Source organism: Diadema antillarum, unplaced genomic scaffold, assembly GCF_040938485.1.
Source record: "Diadema antillarum isolate AM-2024a unplaced genomic scaffold, OU_Dant_1.0 scf00000036, whole genome shotgun sequence".
Taxonomy (NCBI): domain Eukaryota; kingdom Metazoa; phylum Echinodermata; class Echinoidea; order Diadematoida; family Diadematidae; genus Diadema; species Diadema antillarum.
Genome location: NW_027270925.1, coordinates 1216559 through 1238617, shown reverse-complemented (window position 1 = coordinate 1238617; position 22059 = coordinate 1216559). Strand labels below are relative to the sequence as shown.

The 22059-nt window shown below is 36.9% G+C and overlaps 2 protein-coding genes across 2 annotated transcripts; both read left to right on the top strand.

Annotated features, from left to right (window-relative positions):
* Positions 1–225: 225 nt before the first annotated feature.
* LOC139708037 (muscarinic acetylcholine receptor M2-like) lies at positions 226–11412 on the top strand. Its single transcript, XM_071620026.1, has 2 exons — positions 226–1119; positions 11137–11412. The coding sequence occupies exons 1-2, from the start codon at positions 226–228 to the stop codon at positions 11410–11412; spliced, it is 1170 nt and encodes a 389-aa protein (XP_071476127.1).
* Positions 11413–16124: 4712 nt separating this feature from the next.
* Positions 16125–17932, top strand: LOC139708026 (5-hydroxytryptamine receptor 1A-like). The gene is made up of 2 exons (XM_071620018.1): positions 16125–17009; positions 17630–17932. The coding sequence occupies exons 1-2, from the start codon at positions 16125–16127 to the stop codon at positions 17930–17932; spliced, it is 1188 nt and encodes a 395-aa protein (XP_071476119.1).
* The last annotated feature ends 4127 nt before the right edge of the window (positions 17933–22059 follow it).

The following is a 22059-nucleotide window of genomic DNA, read 5'->3' as shown; positions in this document are numbered from 1 at the left end:
ATATTCATGAATACAAAATTCTTACAGTTTGAACTTGAAAACATACACGACATATCATATTTCTGAACTGCATACAAATATCAATACAATTGTACGGATATAAACACATACGTCACTTGCTCAGACTAATCAGATATTACCACAAGAAGTCAAGGAGGACTAGAACTCTTCCCTGAAGCAAGACACCGGGAACCATTAAAAATATTACACTGCAGTATGTCGACCATGGCATGGACTCCGTCTCTGACATTAGCCCCTGAGATCGAGTTTGAAAATGACACAGAAAACGAGATTCAAAGAGAGATTCCTGTAGCCTCGTCAAAGTTTGTTAACATCCATCGACTTTTTTGGCCGATGTTGTTCACAACATTAATCATTGCCGCAAACTGCCTGTCCCTTGCAGCATTTGGCGTGGAGAAACGACTTCGCACCTACAACAACTACTTTATCATCAATCTGTCTATTCTCGATCTCCTCGTTGGTCTAAATCTCATCACCGGCGTTGTCCATACCTATTTTGGCTACTATCCTTTGAACCAAGTGTTTTGTAAGATCCTTGGTGGACTCGGTCAGGCCGTCACCAGTTCTTCTAATTTTGTCGTCGTGATCATCTGCGCCGACCGTCATCGTGCTACCTACGACCCAATCAACCACTATATGACTCGCAGTAAACGTAAAGCACTTTTCGTTAACTCCCTGGCATGGATCGCCGCTCTTGCTTTTTGGATGCCGTTTGTTACAGTGTGGGAGTTCATTGACGACTTCGACAACGGACATCATTGTTTACGTCGACACACCAACATTCCTGGGACTTATGTTGTCAACATTGTTGTCCTGTTTTACTTGCCTTTAGTTTTGATTGTTGTTCTTTACCTTCGAATCTTCAGGAAGATACGAAAGACGATTGGAGGCAAGAATGTCAGGAACATGATGTCATCTCAAGGAAACAAAGATGCCGCCACAATTGGAAATAATCCAGTAACGGGTAGTATGAGAGAATTCTCGTCAATTACACCTCCAAATGACACCCACCTTGGATCTGTCAAGGACGACCATGTTGCAATGAACTTGTCTAAGATGCATGGACAAAACAAACCTCTGAAAGACTTTGTACAAACGGTAAGATATCCTACAATTATTTTCCCTTTTATTGGAAGCAATTTCCACAAAAAGCCCCCAAAAAGTATTTCTCGGAATTGAAACGTACAGTCATTTATTATTGTTTATTTATCTATCTATCTTTTGGTGAAGAAATGACTCGTCTGCATAGCTTTGAATCCATTTTATCAAGCATACTTCTGTGCCAGCAAGGTTTAAACTACTGTAAGGTGTGCCAAACTAGGTCGATATGTCAAGACGAATTTGCAATACTCTCGCATATAATTTGAAAAGAAATCTTGACAATGCCTACCATTTACTTTGTAGTGAAATGAATTGGTCGTAACTGGCCTAACTTCAGATTATTATTTTTTGTTTGTTTGTTTGTTTGCTTGCTTTTATTTCTGCATTCAATCAGATGCAATTTGAATGCAAACTTCAAAAAGTACAAAGACAAAGAATAACAAGTGCAGTGAAATAAATCGATAACAGTACATAAGTAGATTCACATAGGTGATTGCATTGAGCAATGTAGATACACAGAAACAAAATAAAATATACAGTATTTTTCAGTAAACAACAGAGATAATTGAATGCAGGAGACCACCATCATAAGCGATTAAGCTTGAAATGGATGGAGGCCTCATAAATGACTATCCAACGACATAACTCTCTTGGAGGAAGGTGATCAGGTGAGTGCAGTGCAGTTGCAGGTGAGAGTGCAAGATGCAGTTGAAGGAAGAAAATTGAGATTGACAATAAGATGACAATCTATACTATAAATATTTGTTAGCTCAATTGGTTTGGAGAATATAATTGTATCAAATATCGTTTAAGTGAAGCTTTCAAAGAATAAATACTTGAACAAGACTTTATATTATCCGGGAGATTATTCCAAATATCCGGACCCGTATGTCTTATAGATTTATGTGTCACTAATAATTTGGGATTCAAAAGGTGGAAATTTCTACATATACGAGTAGGGTACGAATGGACTGAAGTATTGAACCTAAACATGTTATCAAACGATGATGGAAGTTGATGATGTATATATTTGAACATAATTACTGCTACTTGAATAATATTCAAATCAAAAACCTTCAATGTTTTAAGCTCATGAAATAAAGAATCAGTATGAGCCAGAAAATGCGATCCTGTACAAATACGTATAACTTTCTTTTGTAATTTAAATATTGAATTTATTTTGGTAGAGCCGCAAGTACCCCATGCAACATTGCAATAACTTATATATGGGAGAATTAAGGAATTATATAATAGAAATAAAGTTGAACGAGGAAGAAAGAACTTCAGCTTGGAAATTATCCCTATATTTCTAGAAATACACGTTGTAACATGATGTAAATGCTCATTCCAAGTCAAACTTTCATCTATATATACTCCTAGAAATTTTGAATTCATTTTCTTTTCTAATGTGATATCATCAATGTTAATATGTATCAACGTATCTTCATTATGAGAATGAAGTTTGAAATGAATAAAATGAGTCTTTTTTATATTCAAAGAAAGTTTATTAGACTTAAACCAATTTGATACTTTACTAATTTCAATATTTAAAGTGTCATTTAAAATCTTAAGATCTTTATGAGAATAAAATATATTCGTATCATCAGCAAATAGAACAAAAGAGAGAAGAGAGGATGTATTTATGATATCATTAACATAAAGAAGGAATAATAATGGGCCTAGAATTGAGCCTTGAGGAACACCACATTTAATTAAAAGGGGGTCAGATTCACAACCATTAAAAATAACATATTGTCTTCTATTAGTTAGATAATCTTTAAGCCATAAAAGTGCTTGTCCTCGAATACCATAATGACTAAGTTTGGTGAGTAAAATAGAATGATCAAGAGTATCGAATGATTTACTCAAATCGCAAAATATACCTGCAACATGTTCTTTGTTTGCAAAAGCACTCGTAATTTTGTCATAAATTTGTATTAGTGCTAAATCAGTTGAATAATTTTTTCTGAAACCATATTGATTGGGAATAAGTAAATCATACTTATTAATAAATTTAAGAAGTCTATTATAAACAAATTTTTCTAAGATTTTGGATATACTAGGCAATAAAGAAATAGGACGATAATTGCTAATTTCATGAGGATCATCTTTTTTATGTACAGGATTAACTTTCGCTATTTTCAGCAGGTCAGGGAAAATACCTTGTGATAAAGAAAGATTAAATATATAATTTAACGGTTCTGCGAGTGGATAAACTATTTCTTTCAATAACATCATACTTATTTTATCAGAACCACAAGATTTAGAGCTATTTAAAGATTTAGTGATACTAATGATTTCACTGGGACTTGTTGGGTTAAAATAAATAGACTCTTGATTTTGGTCAAAAAGATAATCTGTAAAATGAGCAGAAGTATTGCTAATTTTAGTAGCAAGTTCCGGACCGATATTAACGAAAAATGAGTTAAATGAATTAGCACACATATTGGGATCATTTATTTTAATACCGTTTAATGTGATATCATCCGTTGGCGGAGAATCAGGCTTTTTACCTAGGACCTCTTTAATAATTTTCCATGTTGCATTAATATTCGAAGAAACCTTTTTCATTCTATCAGAAAAATATAATCTGCGGGATAAACGAATCAATTTTGTCAATTTATTTCGATAAACTTTATACATATTCAAATTAAATTCAGTTGGGTTACGAATATGTAACTTATACAAAAAATTACGAGTGTTTATGGATTTCAAAATACCTTTTGTAATCCAAGGATTTCTTGGTTTATTTCGGTTACTTTTTATTCTGCATAAAGGAATATTATTTTCATAATAATACAATAATTTATCATTAAAACATTTATATACCAAATTAACATTGTTAATACTATGAATATCTGTCCATTCCTCTAAAAATAAATTCTGTTTCAATAATTCCACATTACGTTTTGACTCTTTATAATACCATATTTTATCATGTAATTTATTACGACCCACTTTACATTCACAAATTGAAAATATTGGTAAATGATCAGAAACTTCAGAACATAATATACCCCCCATAATTGTATTATTATACACATTCGAAAATATATTATCAATCTGAGTTGACGAGTGTGGATTTATCCTGGTGGGTTTATTGATAATCGACATAAAACCATATGAATACATTAAATGCATAAAATTAAGGGAATTATTGTTATCGGATGTGGGGGAAAAGTTAATGTTGAAATCACCAAAAATAAAAACATGTTTGCTTTCATTACCTATCTTATGGAGATATAAATCCAATTCATCACAAAATAATTCACAATTCAGATCAGGAGGTCGATAAATTAAACCTATAATAACGTTTTTAGAGATTGGGTTCTCAATTTCAATAAATAACGTTTCTGCATATCTTAACGTGATTTCAGAACGGATTTTGAACTGTAAATTTTGCGCAATATAAAACGCAACACCGCCACCCCTTTTTCCTTGACGATCAGCCCTAACTAATTTATGATTGGGTAAATTAAAGATATCTGGGGAGTTTTGATGTAACCAAGTTTCACTTATTCCAATAACAGAAAATTCAAAATTGTTTAAAGAGTGCAAAAGATTTTCCAAATATTCAAAATTTTTATTCAAACTCCTAGAGTTTATATGAAGAAGTGAAATATTATCTGAACTATACGATACAATATCATTGAATTCAAGGGGTGTGTAATATTTACTGTCGCGCATAGGCATAATGTCAGCAGGAATATCGGGGGTATTCACATGTGACGCCATTCCGTAATACAGAAATGTAAATTACCGGAGATTTGAGAGACAACAACTGCATAGGTGCTAATGTGCATTTTGCAAGTGCATACTACTGTGCAGGTGTGTGTACAAAGTGCAAATGTGTGTGGGGTTTCAATATACAATACAAAATTTGGTACAATTAGACCCATCTTGGTCACACTTACAATAATTACTAGTACGCAATTACAACAGATCACCAGGGGATAGCCGGACCACTCAGTATAAAGGTGTTGTGTTTTAAAACACGTACAGACAGAGAATTCAAGGACCGTGACACTTGCCCAGTTAAAGTTCAGGGAGACTTTCCCGTATACGGGGGGGGGGGGGGGGGGGGGGGGGGGGGGGGGGGGAGTAAAGGGGAGTAAACAGTAAAGGTACATTTCTTGCAACATCTGTATTGGCTATTGAATGTGGGACTTTTAACCATGCACCCATTAACACACGTATCAGAGAAAAAAACAGTACAAATACTGAATGGAAATCAGGGTGTTAATAGCAACCCGTTTAACATGCGTCAAACGCAGGTGCTACTTGCAGTGGCTTAATTACCATTGGAGATCAGTCGGCCGTGGCGCGAAAAAGCAGCCACGCCTCGTGTCGACACACAACATGTGAACGATTATACATTCATGGAAACTGCTTACTGTACATGTATAATACGGACGTCTTATCAATGGGTTCGGAGTTTCAACAGGTGATTCGTAGAACAAAGGGATTTTTTTTTTCGGACAGTTCACAGGAGGATAAATATCTGCCAAAGCAGTGAGGGATGTGCTGTACTAAAAATAATGATAATAATAAAAAAAAAATCGCAGTTCAATACCAAAAAGTGTGGGAGGTTTAAAAGAACCATCTACCAGTTATAAATTAAAAGAGATTAGTGACTTTCTTTAAAAATTTAAAGTTATGGTTTCAAAAACATTTTGAAACTATGAAGTGAAATATGTGGGTAGAAGTGTCTGGCTTCAATCAATACGTGAAAAAATGAGGTACTATAAACTGTCACCATACTGTGGAGAATGACCAGGTGGTGGATGAGCATAACCTTGCAAAATTGAACCGTGTATCCCTAAAATGATGACCGAAAAAGGTTTTCTTTTTTTCCCGTTAAACTTTTTTGATAACCGCCATCAAAAAAAAAAAAAATATATATATATATGTACATATGAATGTATATAATAGGAAATAGAAATGGTTGAAACAAGCCATGGTTCTATCATTCATTACACACAGCGTTGGGAGTCACAGTGGATCAACAAGGAGGACAGATAGCAGAGGCGTGGAGGGGAAACCTCGCCCTGACATTGGTTTACGCACAAGACACGTAATTAACAACACATATATTTGTAGTGATGTTACAAGGTACAATTGAGTTCTACGGTTAAATATCGAAAAAGGAAAAATGTATGGAAGCTTAGTTGACAATTGGTTGACTTTAGATGTTCTTGCTCAATAACAATAAGTTGTAAGAAAAAGGAAAACTGTCAACCAAAGAGCTCCGGATGGGAATGTGCTTTGACATTCCCATTCCCAGTAATGGTGGACTTGGCAATTGAAGGCAACCATTTTCAATCAAAGATTACGTAACTTTTTTACGAGTCAAAGGGCGATGCCCGTCAGATAAATCCAACAGGGCAAATAAAATCTTCCTGTATGGTAGCTTTTTAATGGTTCCTGGAAGGTAGTGACAAACATATACATTCTTTTCGTGGCTAATGTGTTAAATTATTTTTTTTCTTTATTTGTTATTTTTTTTAAACTCAACCAACGCCATTGTGCCTTACATGATCCTTAGCCACAATAAAACCAATACAAGTTGATCATGAGAGTCAAAGTGTCGAAGTATTTGACCCCTCCATACGAACAGGAAAGATGGCTCAAAAGACCGATATAAGATATTAGATATAATTTTTACCGTGGTGAGGAAGGGGAGCCACGCCCTGTGTCTATATTCTAGACGTGTGTGGACAACTATAAAGACTACACATTTGTTTGTTTTTTATATATAATTATGGTTACGTTGCAGAAATAACTGAATAAAATCATTGGTTGACACAAATTCATTATACAAATTCATTACAAACTTTAGAGTTCCTTTATATGAAAACCAAAGGACCGTGGCCCTTGTCCAGTTAGGGAGGGGGGGGGGGGGAGTAAAGGGGGAGTGAAGGTACATTTCTTGCAATCTCTGTATTGACTATCAAATACGAGACTTTTAACCATGTACCCATTAAAAGACACGTCGAAGAAAAAAATACTGTACAAATATTGAATGGAAATCAGGGTGTACAAACAGGAACCCGTTCAACATGCGTCAAACACAGGTGCCACTTGCAGTGGCTTGATTAACATACAGAGATATAAATAGGTCGTGGTGTGAAAGAGTAGCCACGCTCAGTATCTACACTAAACATGTGAACGATTACACATTCTTGCAAAATTCTGATAGTACACATGCATAGAATAAGAACGTTACGTCAGTGGGAACACCTCTGACTTTCACAAAGATGATTTGCAAAACAAAATAATTTTGTTGGGCAAGTACAGGGATAAATGCCTGCCAAAGCAGTGCAGGGGATACCATACTGAGAAAATCGAGGGTCAATAACAGGAAGTATGGAGGTTTGTAAAAACCGTTTGCCAGTTATCAGTAAACTTCAAATTGATTAGTAACTTTCATTCAGAAAGTTGGAGATATGGGTTCAAAAAAGTTTTGAAACTTAAAGCGAAACAGGCAGGTGAACATTTCTGGCTTTACAATTAATACGTGAAAACATAAGGTACTAATTGTCAACATTCAGCTCGCAGGCTGGTGGCGGATGAACATAACCTTGCCGATTTGAACTGTGTACCCCTACAGTCATGACAGAAACTGATTTCCCTTTTTTCTCATTAGGTTTTTCACATTACCGGTTATCAAAATCTTTACAATATAATGTGATTTCTTTAAATATAATAATTTATGAAGTGAATCTCTATACATTGATTCACAGTGGATCAACGAAGAGGTCGGATAGCAGAGGCGTGGAGGGGAAACCTCGCCCTGACATTGGTTTACGCATGCACAAGACACGTAATTGGCCACATGTAGTGAGGCTAATACACAATTGAGTTCTATGGTTGAATATCAAAACAAGGAAAAATGTATGGAAGCTTAGCTGACAATTGGTTGACTTCAGATGTTCTTGCTCAGTAACAATACTTAAGTTGTAAGAAAAAGGAAAATTATCAACCAAAGAGCTCCGGGTTGGAATGTGTTTTGACATACCCGGCCGCAGTGATGGTGGATTTGACAATTGAAAGCAGCCCATTTTCAATCAGAAATTATGTAACTCTCTTTATTTATCAAAGGATAATGCCCGCCACTAAATCCAACGGGCAAGACAGGGTATAAAATGGAACATTCCTGCATGCATGGCAGCCTTATTTAGCTGCTGAAGGGTGGTGACAAACATACATTCCTTTCGACGCTAAAACGTCAAATGTTGTTATTTCTTTTTCTTTAATTATCATTTCTTCTTAACCAGCTAACGCAGTTGTGCCTTTCAGTTGTTCTTCGTCACAATAAAACCAATACAGATTGATCGTGAAAGTCCAGGTGTCAAGGTATTTGACCCTTCCGAACGAACAGCAAAAATGGCCTAGAAGACCGATGTAAAATATTGACTGTAGCTTTACCGTGGTGAGGAGAAGGAGCCACGCACTGTCTATATTTTAGACGTGTGTGAACAACAAATACAGGGATTTCGTGTTTATTTTGTTTGTTTTTTATACAAAAGTATAGGTATGCTACAGACATTATCTGGATCATCGGTTGATACAGAGGATATACAAAATTCAGAAGGTAGTTAAATTAAGCTCGAACTTAATTCATCAATAACAATTCACAACAAATGAATAGATAATTTGTGATTTTAAGAAGTACTTTTGAATGCAATGTATCGTAGTAAGAAAAGAAAGGAATGGAAGGTCATGCCAGTAGAGGAAGAAGATTCACGCACGTGGTTCAACATTTTTAAAGGCGAAGGACTACCTTACATTCGCCAAAAGAAAAAAAGACAACAAAAATAGAAAGAAAAAAAAAGGACCAGAGTTATCAGAAAAACCTTTCTCAAAACGACTGGACAGAATTTCACTACGAAAAATAAGACAACACAAAAAGCAAATATTTAAGCAGTCGTTAAAGTCAGATTACTACTGTAGTGAATGCATGCTTTGAACAAACCAATCTAACCTTGGAAATATTTCGGTGCTATAAATTTGTTGTTGTAGTGACAAATATACATTCCTTTCAAGGCTCATGTGTTTGACTTTTTTATTTTCTGTTAGTCAACATGAATGTGCCTTGGGTAGTTCTTAATCACGATGAAAGTCAAGGTATCGAAATAGTTGACCCCTCCATACGGCCAGTGTGCCTAGAAGATATTAAGCAGCCGTGGCGTGGAAGAGAAACAGCGTCCTGTGTCTGTTTTAGAAGTGTGTGAACATTATGACTACATGTTTTAAGCTGTGGGTATAAACTGTGGGAATAAGATTATTGATTGATACAGGGGATATACAAGACTCAGAAATGGGTTGATACATGCTCGAAGTTTAAATAACAATTCACAGAGAATAAATAAATTACAAATTGTGATGTTGAGCTGTATTTTTGAATAAAATGTATAGTATTCACATTTTACAAGGAGTGATGGGTCGTCCCAATAGAGGGAGAACGTTCACGCATGACATTTAACGTGTTCGGAAGTAAATGGGATCTTACGTTTGCCGATAGAAAAAACAAGGCAAACAAGTAGAAAAAAAATGAGAATTTGACTCATCAGATAGACCTTTCTCGTATGAAGCAAATTGGACACTATATGTATAAAAAGAGGTATTATAAACATCAGTACCACAATCACTAAAGTGAGACAGTGTAATGAATGCATGCCTCCAATCGATCTGAGGTGGAAGTATTTCTCTGCTACATCAAACATTGCATTCCATTTTTTCTTTCGTTATAAATTTCCTTGGGTGTAATAACGTAATAAGCAATGCATAGTACACCGGTAAAAATTCGTTTCGCGGGGATTGTCAAGAGTGTGGAATAGGGTCATCATTGATGACAAATAAGTTCAGATTTAAAACGACAAATAAGACTGTACATCCCTCACTCTGACCCAGTGTTCAGTATGTTCGGCTAGTATGAGCTTGTACGTGAAAATCACAGCCGTGGTGTACAGGAAAAGTAAAGCTCTGCTTCTATTTTGCGTTGAGAGCATGTGTACCTGGTACCAGTACGGAAGCTCGTTTTTATTCTGTTTAGTTTTTTCCCCATTTTGTTAATTGATATTCATTTTTTATATAGCAAAAAGAAAAAAAAAGGTCATAAAAATCAAACATTCTGTGTACGATATCTTTATGGTTTGCGGTGAGATAGAAAAAAGAAAACCACTCATATTACTTCATTATAATATGACAGAAATTTAAAGTCATAATTACAAATTAAACTACAATGCCGAAATGTACAATATACTGAAGATGTTTTTCCCTCTACATGTTATTATAATTTCAAACCGAGGGATTTTAAAGTTTGGATAGAAAACACATTGGAACATTTTCCGGGGAGGGGGGGAGGGGGGCGTAGAAGTCTTCATAGTTCGACAAATTGCAAATATGACCTTCTTACATATTTGATAACCATTTTCATGAAATAATGATAAAAAACAATTGAATGTAATCACGTATAATTAAAAGTTCATAATACAGTATGTCCCCCAAAAAATTACAATCGGATTTTCGCATTGATAACTTCCAATATGATTAAACTGCCTAAATGCTACTTCAGGGTCTTAAAATATAACATCTTAGCTATAGTTTGCAGAAAACCCCATTCGATTTGGTTATTCAAAGTGATCACAGAGAAATGTGGTTCTGATTCTTCCGAGTTTAGCATTTGGATGCTCTTGGAACTGCATAATGTGTGACCACAATGGACAGAACTGATATGCTCAAAAAAACCCTCCTCATTTCTCTTTGACCACTGAATCAAATCGGATAGGGTTTCCTGTATAAGATGACGATAATAAGTTATAGTTTTATACCTTGAAATTGCTGTTGGATTGATTCACTATTCTTTAAATTTATCATTGTGGAGGGTCCCGTTGTAATTTTTTGGAACATACTGTATTCTACCCCTAGCTATATCCACTTCTTTGGGAAGAAACAAGATTCCCCGGTGATAGCGCCAATACAATCCCATCCTCTTCTTTTCCAAACATGTAGGAGGAGCGTGAGTCGGCAGCCGAGACCAGAAAGGCACAACGTACGCTTCTCTTCATTGTCCTGTCTTTCGTGATTTCGTGGCTACCATACAGCATCATCCAACTCATCTACGCCATTGAACCGGTCCTCATCGTGCCCGGCCTACCTCGTTCAGTATATATTTTCGTCAGCTGGTTGGCGTTTGGCAACAGCCTTCTGAATCCCATTTCCTACGCGATTACCCAACCACTTCTAAGGGCTACACTCAGAAATATGATAAGCTGCCGTGGTAGATAGATCATAGAAATTAATATTATCATTCTGATGTAACAAAATAAAATTGAGAGCCATAACCCATTATCACTTGTACAAAATCTCGATCCTGTTGTGCACGAATTCACCAATGTTAGACAATATGAGAGGTTTCAATTGTGTTCATCTTCTATTTGTTGCTCTGATCCTTATTTCTATATCTCATTAATTCATTGATTGCTTAATTGATTTAGATCATGTTTTTGAACTATCCCTTTGCCCTAGTTGAAATGGTTAGACATGTACGAGCATGTCACAGACTTTTATAATCGCTACTTTCTGCGAGTGTTTCCTGGATGCTGCACAGTATTTCTATAGTGACTTTCGTTTTAAAGGGGATGGCTAGTTACCAATCAGTGGTAATCAGTGGGAATGCTGAGGGATGATTGTTCCAATTCTTGTGGGATTCATTTACGAGTACATTATATATCTACTGTTGTGTGAAAATTATTTGCTTCAGAGCAGTCTCATATTCAAGTAATGTGCAGATTAATGCCCCGTCACTGACCAGGCACGCTAACCTGGAAACATTAAACTGCACATTACTTGAATACGAGACCATTCTGAAGCAAATAATTTTCACACAACAATAGATATATAATGTACTCTTAAATGAATCCCACTAGGATTCGAACAATCATCCTCCAGCATTCCCACTGATTCCCACTGATCAGTTACTAGCCATCCCCTTTAAAGCAAAGCAATGATATGAGTTTTATGAAAAGTTAAGCGAACGAAAATATGGTAACTGATAATATGATGAAAAAATAGGATAGAATTCAAGACTGAAGTAAAATCTAAATATAAAGTGACAGCAGCGATTAGAAAACCAAAATCCCCACAGTCATTAGATTTTGCGTTATTGACTGTGCACATTGACGTACATATCAGGGCAGGCGCTATATTCGTTTTCACTAGTAACGGGGCACATTTTATTTTTTTTTTTTTCGAACGGGAACTTTTTGAGAATGGAAGGAGGATAATTTGAAAAAAAAATGGCTGACAAGCCCCCAAAATGGCAGTGAGCTTAACATTTTCTGGTAGCACTTCCGGGAATTTAAACTGACAAGCAGTTAAAAAAAGTTTTCCACCAATGCCATGTTTATTATGCTAAAAACAATGGGGCACCCCCTTCCCTCGTTTCATCGGCCCTGCATAAAGGAACATGCTAAAAATTATGCAAAATTAGTCAAGCTTGCTGCTAAGAGGGCAGACTTCGGGACAGACAATTAAGTTTCTGATGTTTATCTACCTAAGATTTCCAGTAATGTCCAGGCGCTAAGTATTTTGTAAAAATGATATTATGGAAATACTGTTGAATAAGAAATTATGTCGTCCCCCCCCCCAAAAAAAATGTGTGTTTTTGGTGCGCTTAAAAAATGACATTCTAGATGTGATGAAGGTTTTGCTATTTTGATCTTTTTTTGTCTTGAGATATTGAAACATTAATAGTTTGAATTGAAGTCGAATTTAGATCTACTTTAAGGGGATGGCTAGTAACTGATCAGTGGGAATCAGTGGGAATGCTGGGGATTTATTGTATCAATCCTTGTGGGATTCCTTTATGAGTACATTATACATATATATATATATATACATATATATATATATATATACATATACATATATATATATATATATATATATATATATATATAGATATTGTTGTGTGAAAATCATTTGCTTCAGAATGGTCTCATATTCAAGTAATGTGCTGTTCAATGTTTCCAGGTTAGCATGCCTGTACAGTGTCGGGGCAATTGTTAACAGCCCGTTAACGATCGCCCCGTCACTGTACAGGCATGCTAAGATGGAAACATTAAACTGCATATTATTTGAATATGAGACCATTCTGAGGCAAATAATTTTCACACAACAATAGATATATAATGTACTCTTTAATGAATCCCACAAGGATTGGGACAATCATCCCCCAGCATTCCCACTGATCCCCACTGATCAGTTACTAGCCATCCCCTTTAAGTTTAAGAACAAATAAAAACATATAAAGTAATAGATCAATGTTTTAGAAGAACTCATATTTGAATGTCGGACAAAATTACCATTATATTGTTTCTATTGAAATTTCCCCCAGCATTATTTATTCAAGATTTCTTCCTGACGCGGAAAGAAGTGTATTAGTGGTATTAGTGGTATTAGTGGTATTAGTGGTATAGAAGGTATTAGTGCTGAACATTTATTTCCAGCCTCAGGCTGAATATATTTCACATTCATACACATACAAATATACGATGATGTCACGAGTGGAGTGACAGACGCTCTCCTCCATTGAGGTCAATTTGCATGGAATTTGTAAATGAGCACTTAAGCATGTAAATTGATTCAAACTGTTTAACATTTTCAATAGAAGAAATTCCAGATCGCTCTCGGTAGAGCCAAGGTAGTGCTATGTGTGGTAAGGAGCGGCAGTATGACATCAGGCCTTGAAGGGGACACCAAGTTGCGGTGCTGTCTCCGTGACACATTGTATATGAGAATGGCCACTGGGTAACGGTGACAGGGGCCGCCACCCCAGTCAGTAAAGATACCCACAGATAGTGGTAAGTGCATTGTTTCTGTAATTTTCATATTTCCAATTGTAATATTCCGTTGGCTGATATAATGATGTCTGAAGTGAGAGGGAATTATGATGAATAGTTCGGTTAACTATTAAAGTGTTATATGAATGGTTATTATTTGTGATTGCATGAGCCTGAATATATTTGTATAAAGAGGGAATTTGAACGTCAGTCAGGATGTGAATGTAATATGAATGTGCTTCAGTGCTCTGGCTTTAAGTAATCTGATCATTTTAATATTCGAAGGGTTTCCGGGTTTCCCGAAGGGTTAAGGACCCACTGCAAGAGGCAGGTACGGGAAGGCGTCACTGACTGTCGACTCACGCAGCTGAACATAATTCCTGGATGCTGAGGAGACATCGCGAAGGCATCCGTCGGGAGAACGACCACGCGAACGGCAATCGCGACGAGTTGCTACGACGGACCGAGCGACCGTCTATACCAGCACCAGCGTAACGGGGCCCCGTCATCGACCTACATCGTCATCGTCATACATCGTCATTGTATACGTCATCATCACGCAGTATACGCTGTTCATCTGTCGACTGCCATGATCGAGGTGAAATAATCCCAATTTAAGATAAACGTTGTAAATTCTCAAGAGCCAGAAAGCCACTGAGCAGGGTGAAATTTGTTCGTTTTTTCCTTTTTATAATTTGCTGTAAAACCAAAAGTCACAGTTATAGAAAATTAAAATATTTGAGTTAACTGAATGCACATTGTTTCCTCCGTTTCGTCTTGTATGATTTGCCGCCTGACAACAGTTCTCAGAGGTTATAAAAGTTTCTTTGTTCCGTTTTATTTTCATTATAAAGGATGGAAATCGGCCAAATTCTGTGACAGATGAGTTTATGTGTAAACTCATTAGAAAAGCTAATGAAAAAGACAAATGGAAAATGAAACAACATACAGTAAATGTAACTGAATTCATTCTATATTGACCATCCACTCTCCATGAGGAGATAAACAATCATATATATATATATATATATATATATACATATATATATATATATATATATATCGCTAAATTGGTAAATGTTGTGCCATATTGAATGTGATTTTTCTAATGATTAATTCCTTTTTCTCCACATATTATGACGAATTCTACCCATTTTCCACAACCCTCTCTATCACCAATGCCTTTTAGGCATAAGAATACCTATCATGCCAGATTTGATTGCGAATCGTCATTTGGACGTGAGATGCGCGGTTCTCTAATTTGAGGTAAGAGTGAAAGAGTATTCTCCTAATGGATTTCTATAGTCAATCAGTCATTCAGGCTCGCAGTTTTGAAATTGTCAAGGAGAATGTAAATTGTTATCTTTTGCTTGCAAACTGGATCGAAGTCCATCATTTCTCCTTTATATTCCTTTCTATTACCGACGTTCGTTCAAACAGCACTGACGGCAGATCGAGTCATGCCGCGAAAGAGCCAAGTATCGATTAGTCCGTTCAGTAAATTTTGTTTGCATCCGCACCATTTCTGATTCTAAGCTTTCTGAACAGGAGCATTCAAGAGTAAGTAATGAACACTATTCGAAATTTGTAGTGAAATAAATTCTTATGTTAAGATATTTGACAGCCGATTAGGTTCTTGCACTGCTGTTTTACTCAAAAAAGAAAAAAATCCTATCGGTTTATGTTTTACTGTGCAAAGAATCCTAAATGCATTTGACTTTTACTCTTGATTAACCAATGAAATGTCAAACGAATAACACAATGTCGCATATGCAGTGATCGATGCTCTCTCCTGAGTGCTCAGGGGAGTTTGTTTCTTGAAACTTAGTTCCTAAAGAAATTAAGAAAAAAAGAAAGAAAGAAAGACAAAATCAACCGTAAGATGATTTCAGTAATTTAATATGGAAGATGTGATGCCAAGGCTTATACATACTCCTTGTATATCCATAAAAAACAAACTTCTTACAGGTTGAACTTCCATACATACACAACAATAATTTTGACCAGCATATATACGTACATGTATATGATTATATACATACATAAATATACGTCACATCCTCAGATTAATCAAACATTATCACAAGAAGTCGATGAGGACTGGTTCTTTTCCATGAGGCAAGACACCGGGAACCATTAAGGATATTAAACGGCAATATGTCGACCATGGCATGGACACCGTCTCTGACGTTAGCCCCTGAGATCGAGTTTGAAAATGATACAGAAAACGAGATCCAAAGAGAGATTCATGTAGTCCTGTCAAAGTTTGTTAACATCAATCGACTTTTTTGGCCGATGCTGTTCACAACATTAATCATTGCCGCAAACTGCCTGTCCCTCGCAGCATTTGGCGTAGAGAAACGACTTCGCACCTACAACAACTACTTTATCATCAACCTCTCAATTCTCGATCTCCTCGTTGGTCTAAATCTCATCACCAGCGTTGTCCATACCTACTTTGGCTACTATCCTTTGAATCAAGTATTTTGTAAGATCCTTGGTGGACTCGGTCAGGCGGTCTGCAGTGCCTCTAATTTTGTCGTCGTGATCATTTGCGCCGACCGTCATCGTGCGACTTACGACCCAATCAACCACTATATGACTCGCAGTAAACATAAGGCAATTTTCGTCAACTCCCTGGCGTGGATAGCTGCTCTTGCTTTTTGGATGCCGTTTGTTACAGTTTGGGAGTTCATTAACGACTTCGATAACGGACATCATTGTTTACGTCGATTTACCAACATTCCTGGGGCTTATATCGTCAACATTATTGTCCTGTTTTACTTGCCTTTAGTTTTGATTGTTGTCCTTTATCTTCGAATCTTCAGGAAGATACGAAAGACGGTTGGAGGCAAACATTTCAAGAACACGATGTCATCTCAAGGAAACAAAAATGCCGGCGTAGTTGAAAATGATCCAGTAACGGGTGATATGAGAGAACTCTCGACTTCGTCAATTACAGCTCCAAATGACATCCATGTTGCAATGAGCTTTTCTAAGAGGCATGGACACAACAAACATGTGAAGGATTTTGAAAATACGGTAAGATATCCTACAGTTATTTTCGTTTTATTGGAATCAATCCCCATAAAAATACCCCCCAAAAAGTGTTTGTATAATTTGAAACATAAGGTCATTAAAGCTTATTAGTTCATTAATATCAGTCTTTTTCTCTTTGGTGAAGAATGGGCTCGTCTGCTTTTCCGTTTAGCAGTTTATCAAATACATGTCTCTGCATAATCATGGTTTAAAATACCATAAGTTGTGTCATAATAGGACTATATGTCAAAGCGAAATCGCAATACCCTCACAGATAGTGGGAAAAAATCTTTACAATCCCTTATGTTTACTTTTAAGTGATCCAATGAATTGCTAGTAACTGGCACACGTTAATTCCAGAGCAACCTTCTTTTTTCTTTTGGGGGGGGGGGAGGGTGGGGTTAGAATTCTTCATACCTCGACAAATGGCAAAAACGTCCTTCTTACACATTTCATTATCATTTTGATAAAAAAAAGGAATCAAGGGCATGTAAACACGTGAAATGAAGATTCCATAATACTAGTATTCTACACCTTGCTATAGAGATTCCTTTGGAAAGAGACAAAATGTCCTCAGGGATAGCGTCAGATAAATCCTATGCTTTTCTTTTCCAAACATGTAGGAGAAGCGTGAGTCGGCAGCCGAGACGAAAAAGGCACAACGTACCCTTCTCTTCATTGTCCTGTCTTTCGTGTTTTCGTGGTTACCTCACAGCATCATCCAACTCATCTACGCCATTGAACCTGGCCTAATCGTGTCCGGCCTGTCCCGTTCAGCATATCTGTTCCTCAGCTGGTTGGCGTTCGGCAACAGTCTTCTGAACCCCATCTCCTACGCGATCACCCAGCCACTTCTAAGGGCTACAATCAGAAATATGATGAGTCGCCGCGGAAGAGATAGGCTCCAGCGAACAGTCTCTCCTTAATGAAACTTTCCCTCCCTCATGACCTAAGAATTCAATGCCATTTAATGGAGAAATATTGAATGGTTCAATCACAAATTTTGAAAGAGACGATCACCCTCTCTTTTCAAACTGAGCTAATTAGCAAGATTAATAGTCCAGCGTTTCTTCCTTGTGGCAATGCTCTTTATGTTGCATGTATAATTGTTTACGAATCGGGGGTCGATAACGGTAGAAATTGATGCGTTTTCGGTCAACAGACATTGGTTTTTTTTCAATCTTTTATTAATTGATAAAGTTTGAAGCAATCATAGTTTGTCTTATCCTAAGGCAATGAAACACACTTTATGATATAAACATGCAAAATCGAACAATCGAGCGATCAGAAAATTCGCTGATAATGATGATAGGTTGCAATAGAAAATTTCAGGGTACTATGACAAGTTGTATTTTAGGAGTATACCTAAACTAATTGGCTGAAAAGGACTTTTCAAGTTGTCTGATGTATTATTTTCATTATTTGCCATAGCCACGTACTGACCTATCATTTCCCTTTTTAAAATATTTGAATAATCTACCCAAAAGCATGCTATAAGTAAATTTCTGTACGTTTGCTCATGAATATAGTCATCGAAATCAAAGGCAAAATCAAAGAACAGCGAACTCTTTGCATGGCCTTTGTCATTATTTCCTTTTTTGTGACATTTGTTTTCAACGTAAAGGGGATGGCTAGTAACTGATCAGTGGGAATCATTGAGAATTCTGGGGGATGATTGTTCCAATCCTTGTGGGATTCATTTAAGAGTATATTATATATCTGTTGTTGTGTGAAAATTATTTGCTTCAGAATGGTCTCATATTCAAGTAATGTGCAGTTTAAGGCCCCGTCACTGTACAGACATGCTAACCTGGAAATATTCCCAATGATCACTTACTAGCCATCTCCTTTCAATGCATAAATGCTTGCAAGTAGGCCCAGACATGAATTTCGCAATTACATCTTGCGACTTTACCACAATATGCACGCAGTTTTTGATCGTTGTGTAGTTAGAAAGAAGGGTTTTAGGGATATGTAGACATCAAACTTTATCTTTACCACATGTTGCTTACTTCGTAATGTGGGTCGTTTGTAAAATGTCAACAGCACGGCATGATAACGTCGTTTTGGCGTCAAGTGTGTGGCTTATATACCCTATAAAGAACATATGTTTTCTCATAAATATGACATCAAAGGAATCACAAGTCGATATTTGGCGCAGAATTCCTAAGATAGTATTTTGATATTAGTATCAAGGCCCACATAATATAGTACTAAAGCAGGTCTTCATTATGAAGGGATGCATTAATTGTCACAAAAACAGAACAAACGTATTTCTTCGACATTTATTTTCTTCTTATTATTTTTTTACTTTTTTGTAATTCGTCAACAAATATGTTCCTTCTTTGTGTAATACCATGGACAACTGATTTGGTGTCACTCAATAAGAATAGACCAAAGTTATGTACGAAACGCTTCCCTAGACGAGGGCTTGAACAAATGTAAATCAATGAGCTTGGTGGCTAGATCTGCTTTGCCGCTATTAGCTCTTAGATAGCGGAATCGGGTGACCTGAATCTATTTACAGACTCGACGTTGTTACCCGTTTTCTTCAAATACATTGCGTTGATGTTTCTTTGGACAGAGGGTTCGCAGTATTCGTTCGCTAGATTTGGAATAAATGCCCATTCTGCATTCTTAGAGTCTGTATCATGGACTGTTCGTGCACTTCTTTCACTCCTCGACTTGAGGATAAATGTCAAGGGAAGCTGCATTGTGTTGTACTTCAGAGTATCTTCAAATATTTTACTTTCACATTGAATGCAGAAATCCTTACGCCGCTTTCTCTACTCTATGTGGAATATAACGTAAAGTAAAATCTTAAAGAGAAACATAAGATTGAAAACGTTTCTGAAACGCGATCGTGATGATCGTCATCGAAAAGTTTTTGCTTCGCAGTAGTCGTAAGTATTAGGCAATTACAAAGTCACCATTCTATTCTGCAGCATATATAAAGAAGCTGAAGAGATGGTCTACTAAAATTCGAGAAGTAGAGCTTTTCTGGAATGTAAGTTTTCTCCAATGTGACCGCTCGTTGATATTGTAGGTACATTTGGTTCGTGAAGACCTAATCATCACCAGATATGATGGCACTCACAACGTATTCCAATACCATTTTTTCGGTGGATGCCAACCTCGTGAATGTTACTGGGGTACAAGCAGTCCCTTCAACCAACACCAAAATTCATACACTTATTTTGCCCTCCGTGTTCACAGGTTTGATAATTGCCGCAAACATTTTAACACTAGTAGCATTTTCTGTCGAAAAACGACTTCGAACCTACAACAACTACTTCATCATCAACCTGTCCATTCTCGATTTCCTTGTTGGCTTGCATCTAATCGGCAGCGTTGTTCATACCTACATTGGTTACTATCCTCTCAACCAGTCGTTTTGTAAAATACTGAGCGGAATCGGGCAAGCGGTAACCAATGCCTCCAATTTCGTGGTCGTAATCATTTGTGTAGACCGACATCGTGCAACCTACGATCCGATCAACCACTTCATGTCTCGCAGCAAACGTAAAGCTATCTTTTTCAATTCTCTGGCCTGGTTGGTGGCATTCAGTTTCCGGATGACATATGTGACGGCATGGGAGTTCATTGTCGATTTCGACAACGGACGGGCTTGTCTTCGTCGATACACAAGATTACCAGGAGCATCGATCGTCGACACGATTTTCATGTTTTACATGCCCTTTGCAGTCATTTCCGTGCTATATCTTCGTATCCTTAGAAAAATAAGACAAACTCGAAACAGGAAGAACGTCGCAAGAAAATTTGTTTCTAACGCTGATGGGAGCAAGAAACATACTGTAACAATGACAAATGTCATAAAAGTAAACGCATCATCGACTCCGATTTCCTCCGACACCAATGTTTCGACTCAGTCTGTGGCAGGCAAGAGTATTCAGAGAAGTTCGCTCAAGAAGGTGAGAAGCGTGGAGGAGGAGAAGCTGACAAGTTGTAAGACATCAAATATATTTCTCTGACAACAAAACCAGAAGAAATGTAGATATGGGGATACAGTTTTATGCTAAGAAAAAAAAGACCCCACAGTATTATGTAAGGACTTTCCTGCTGTCTGATTTAAGTTTGAAAGTGGTTAGGTATCTATATGAACCTTGAAAGAAAGATATCATTCAGAGGGGTGAAGGTTCAGGTGTGAGTTTCTTCAGTTTGTCTCCCTCTACAAATTAAATTTGTTAAGATCGCAACTGCTGATCTGTAAATTAACAAATTAACAAATCAACAATGTCGGAAAAAAGGAACCTTGTTTTCTGTTACGTGCCTGACAGCACAGAAAACTCGAACTATGTATACAGAAATGTGTATCGTCATACTCGTAGATATCCATATATCATAAAAGTATAAAGTGCCTGTACAGTGCGTATAAAAAAAAAGGTAATCCAACTTTGGAGGACTACCATTTCTTAATTGTCAGCTACGGAGAGCTCAATGTTAGTTGTGAGGAAAGAAGAACTCTTCTTCTTTCCATTGGTATCTAATTATGTTGACAAATATCATGCATGACAAAGCACATGAACTTTAAAGACAACAATGACAAACTACCCTTTTTCCAAGTTTGAGTGTCACATGAAGGAGCAATGCATGTCTCACTGAATGGATAAGATCTGTCAATGAAAGTGTCCAAATAAACAGTCTCATTCTAATTTTCATCGATATTGAAAAAAGAGAGCTAGTTTGTGGTGTTCCTGTGTTATTGCTCTAGTTTTGTTCATATCTTCACGTGAACAAGGTAAATCATGAGGCAGCATCCGAGACGAGGAAGGCAACACGTACTCTGCTCTTCATTGTCCTGTCTTTCGTGATTTCGTGGTTACCATACAACATCATCCAACTCATCTACGCCATCGAACCTAGCCTGATCTGGCCCGGCCTACCCCGCTCAGCAAGACTATTCTTCAGTTTGTTGCCATTCGGCAACAGCCTTCTGAACCCCATTTCCTACGCGATCACCCAACCACTTCTAAGAGCTACACTCAGAAACATGCTGTGCTGCTACTGTAAGAGAGACCCCTCTCTCACCGTC

Bases quoted from the DNA above. Each gene is read 5' to 3' on its own strand.
- LOC139708037 (XM_071620026.1), top strand. From the start codon at position 226: ATGGCATGGACTCCGTCTCTGACATTAGCCCCTGAGATCGAGTTTGAA. The intron at 1,120-11,136 runs GTAAGATATCCT...CCAAACATGTAG, and splicing joins TGAAAGACTTTGTACAAACG to GAGGAGCGTGAGTCGGCAGC.
- LOC139708026 (XM_071620018.1), top strand. From the start codon at position 16,125: ATGTCGACCATGGCATGGACACCGTCTCTGACGTTAGCCCCTGAGATC. The intron at 17,010-17,629 runs GTAAGATATCCT...CCAAACATGTAG, and splicing joins TGAAGGATTTTGAAAATACG to GAGAAGCGTGAGTCGGCAGC.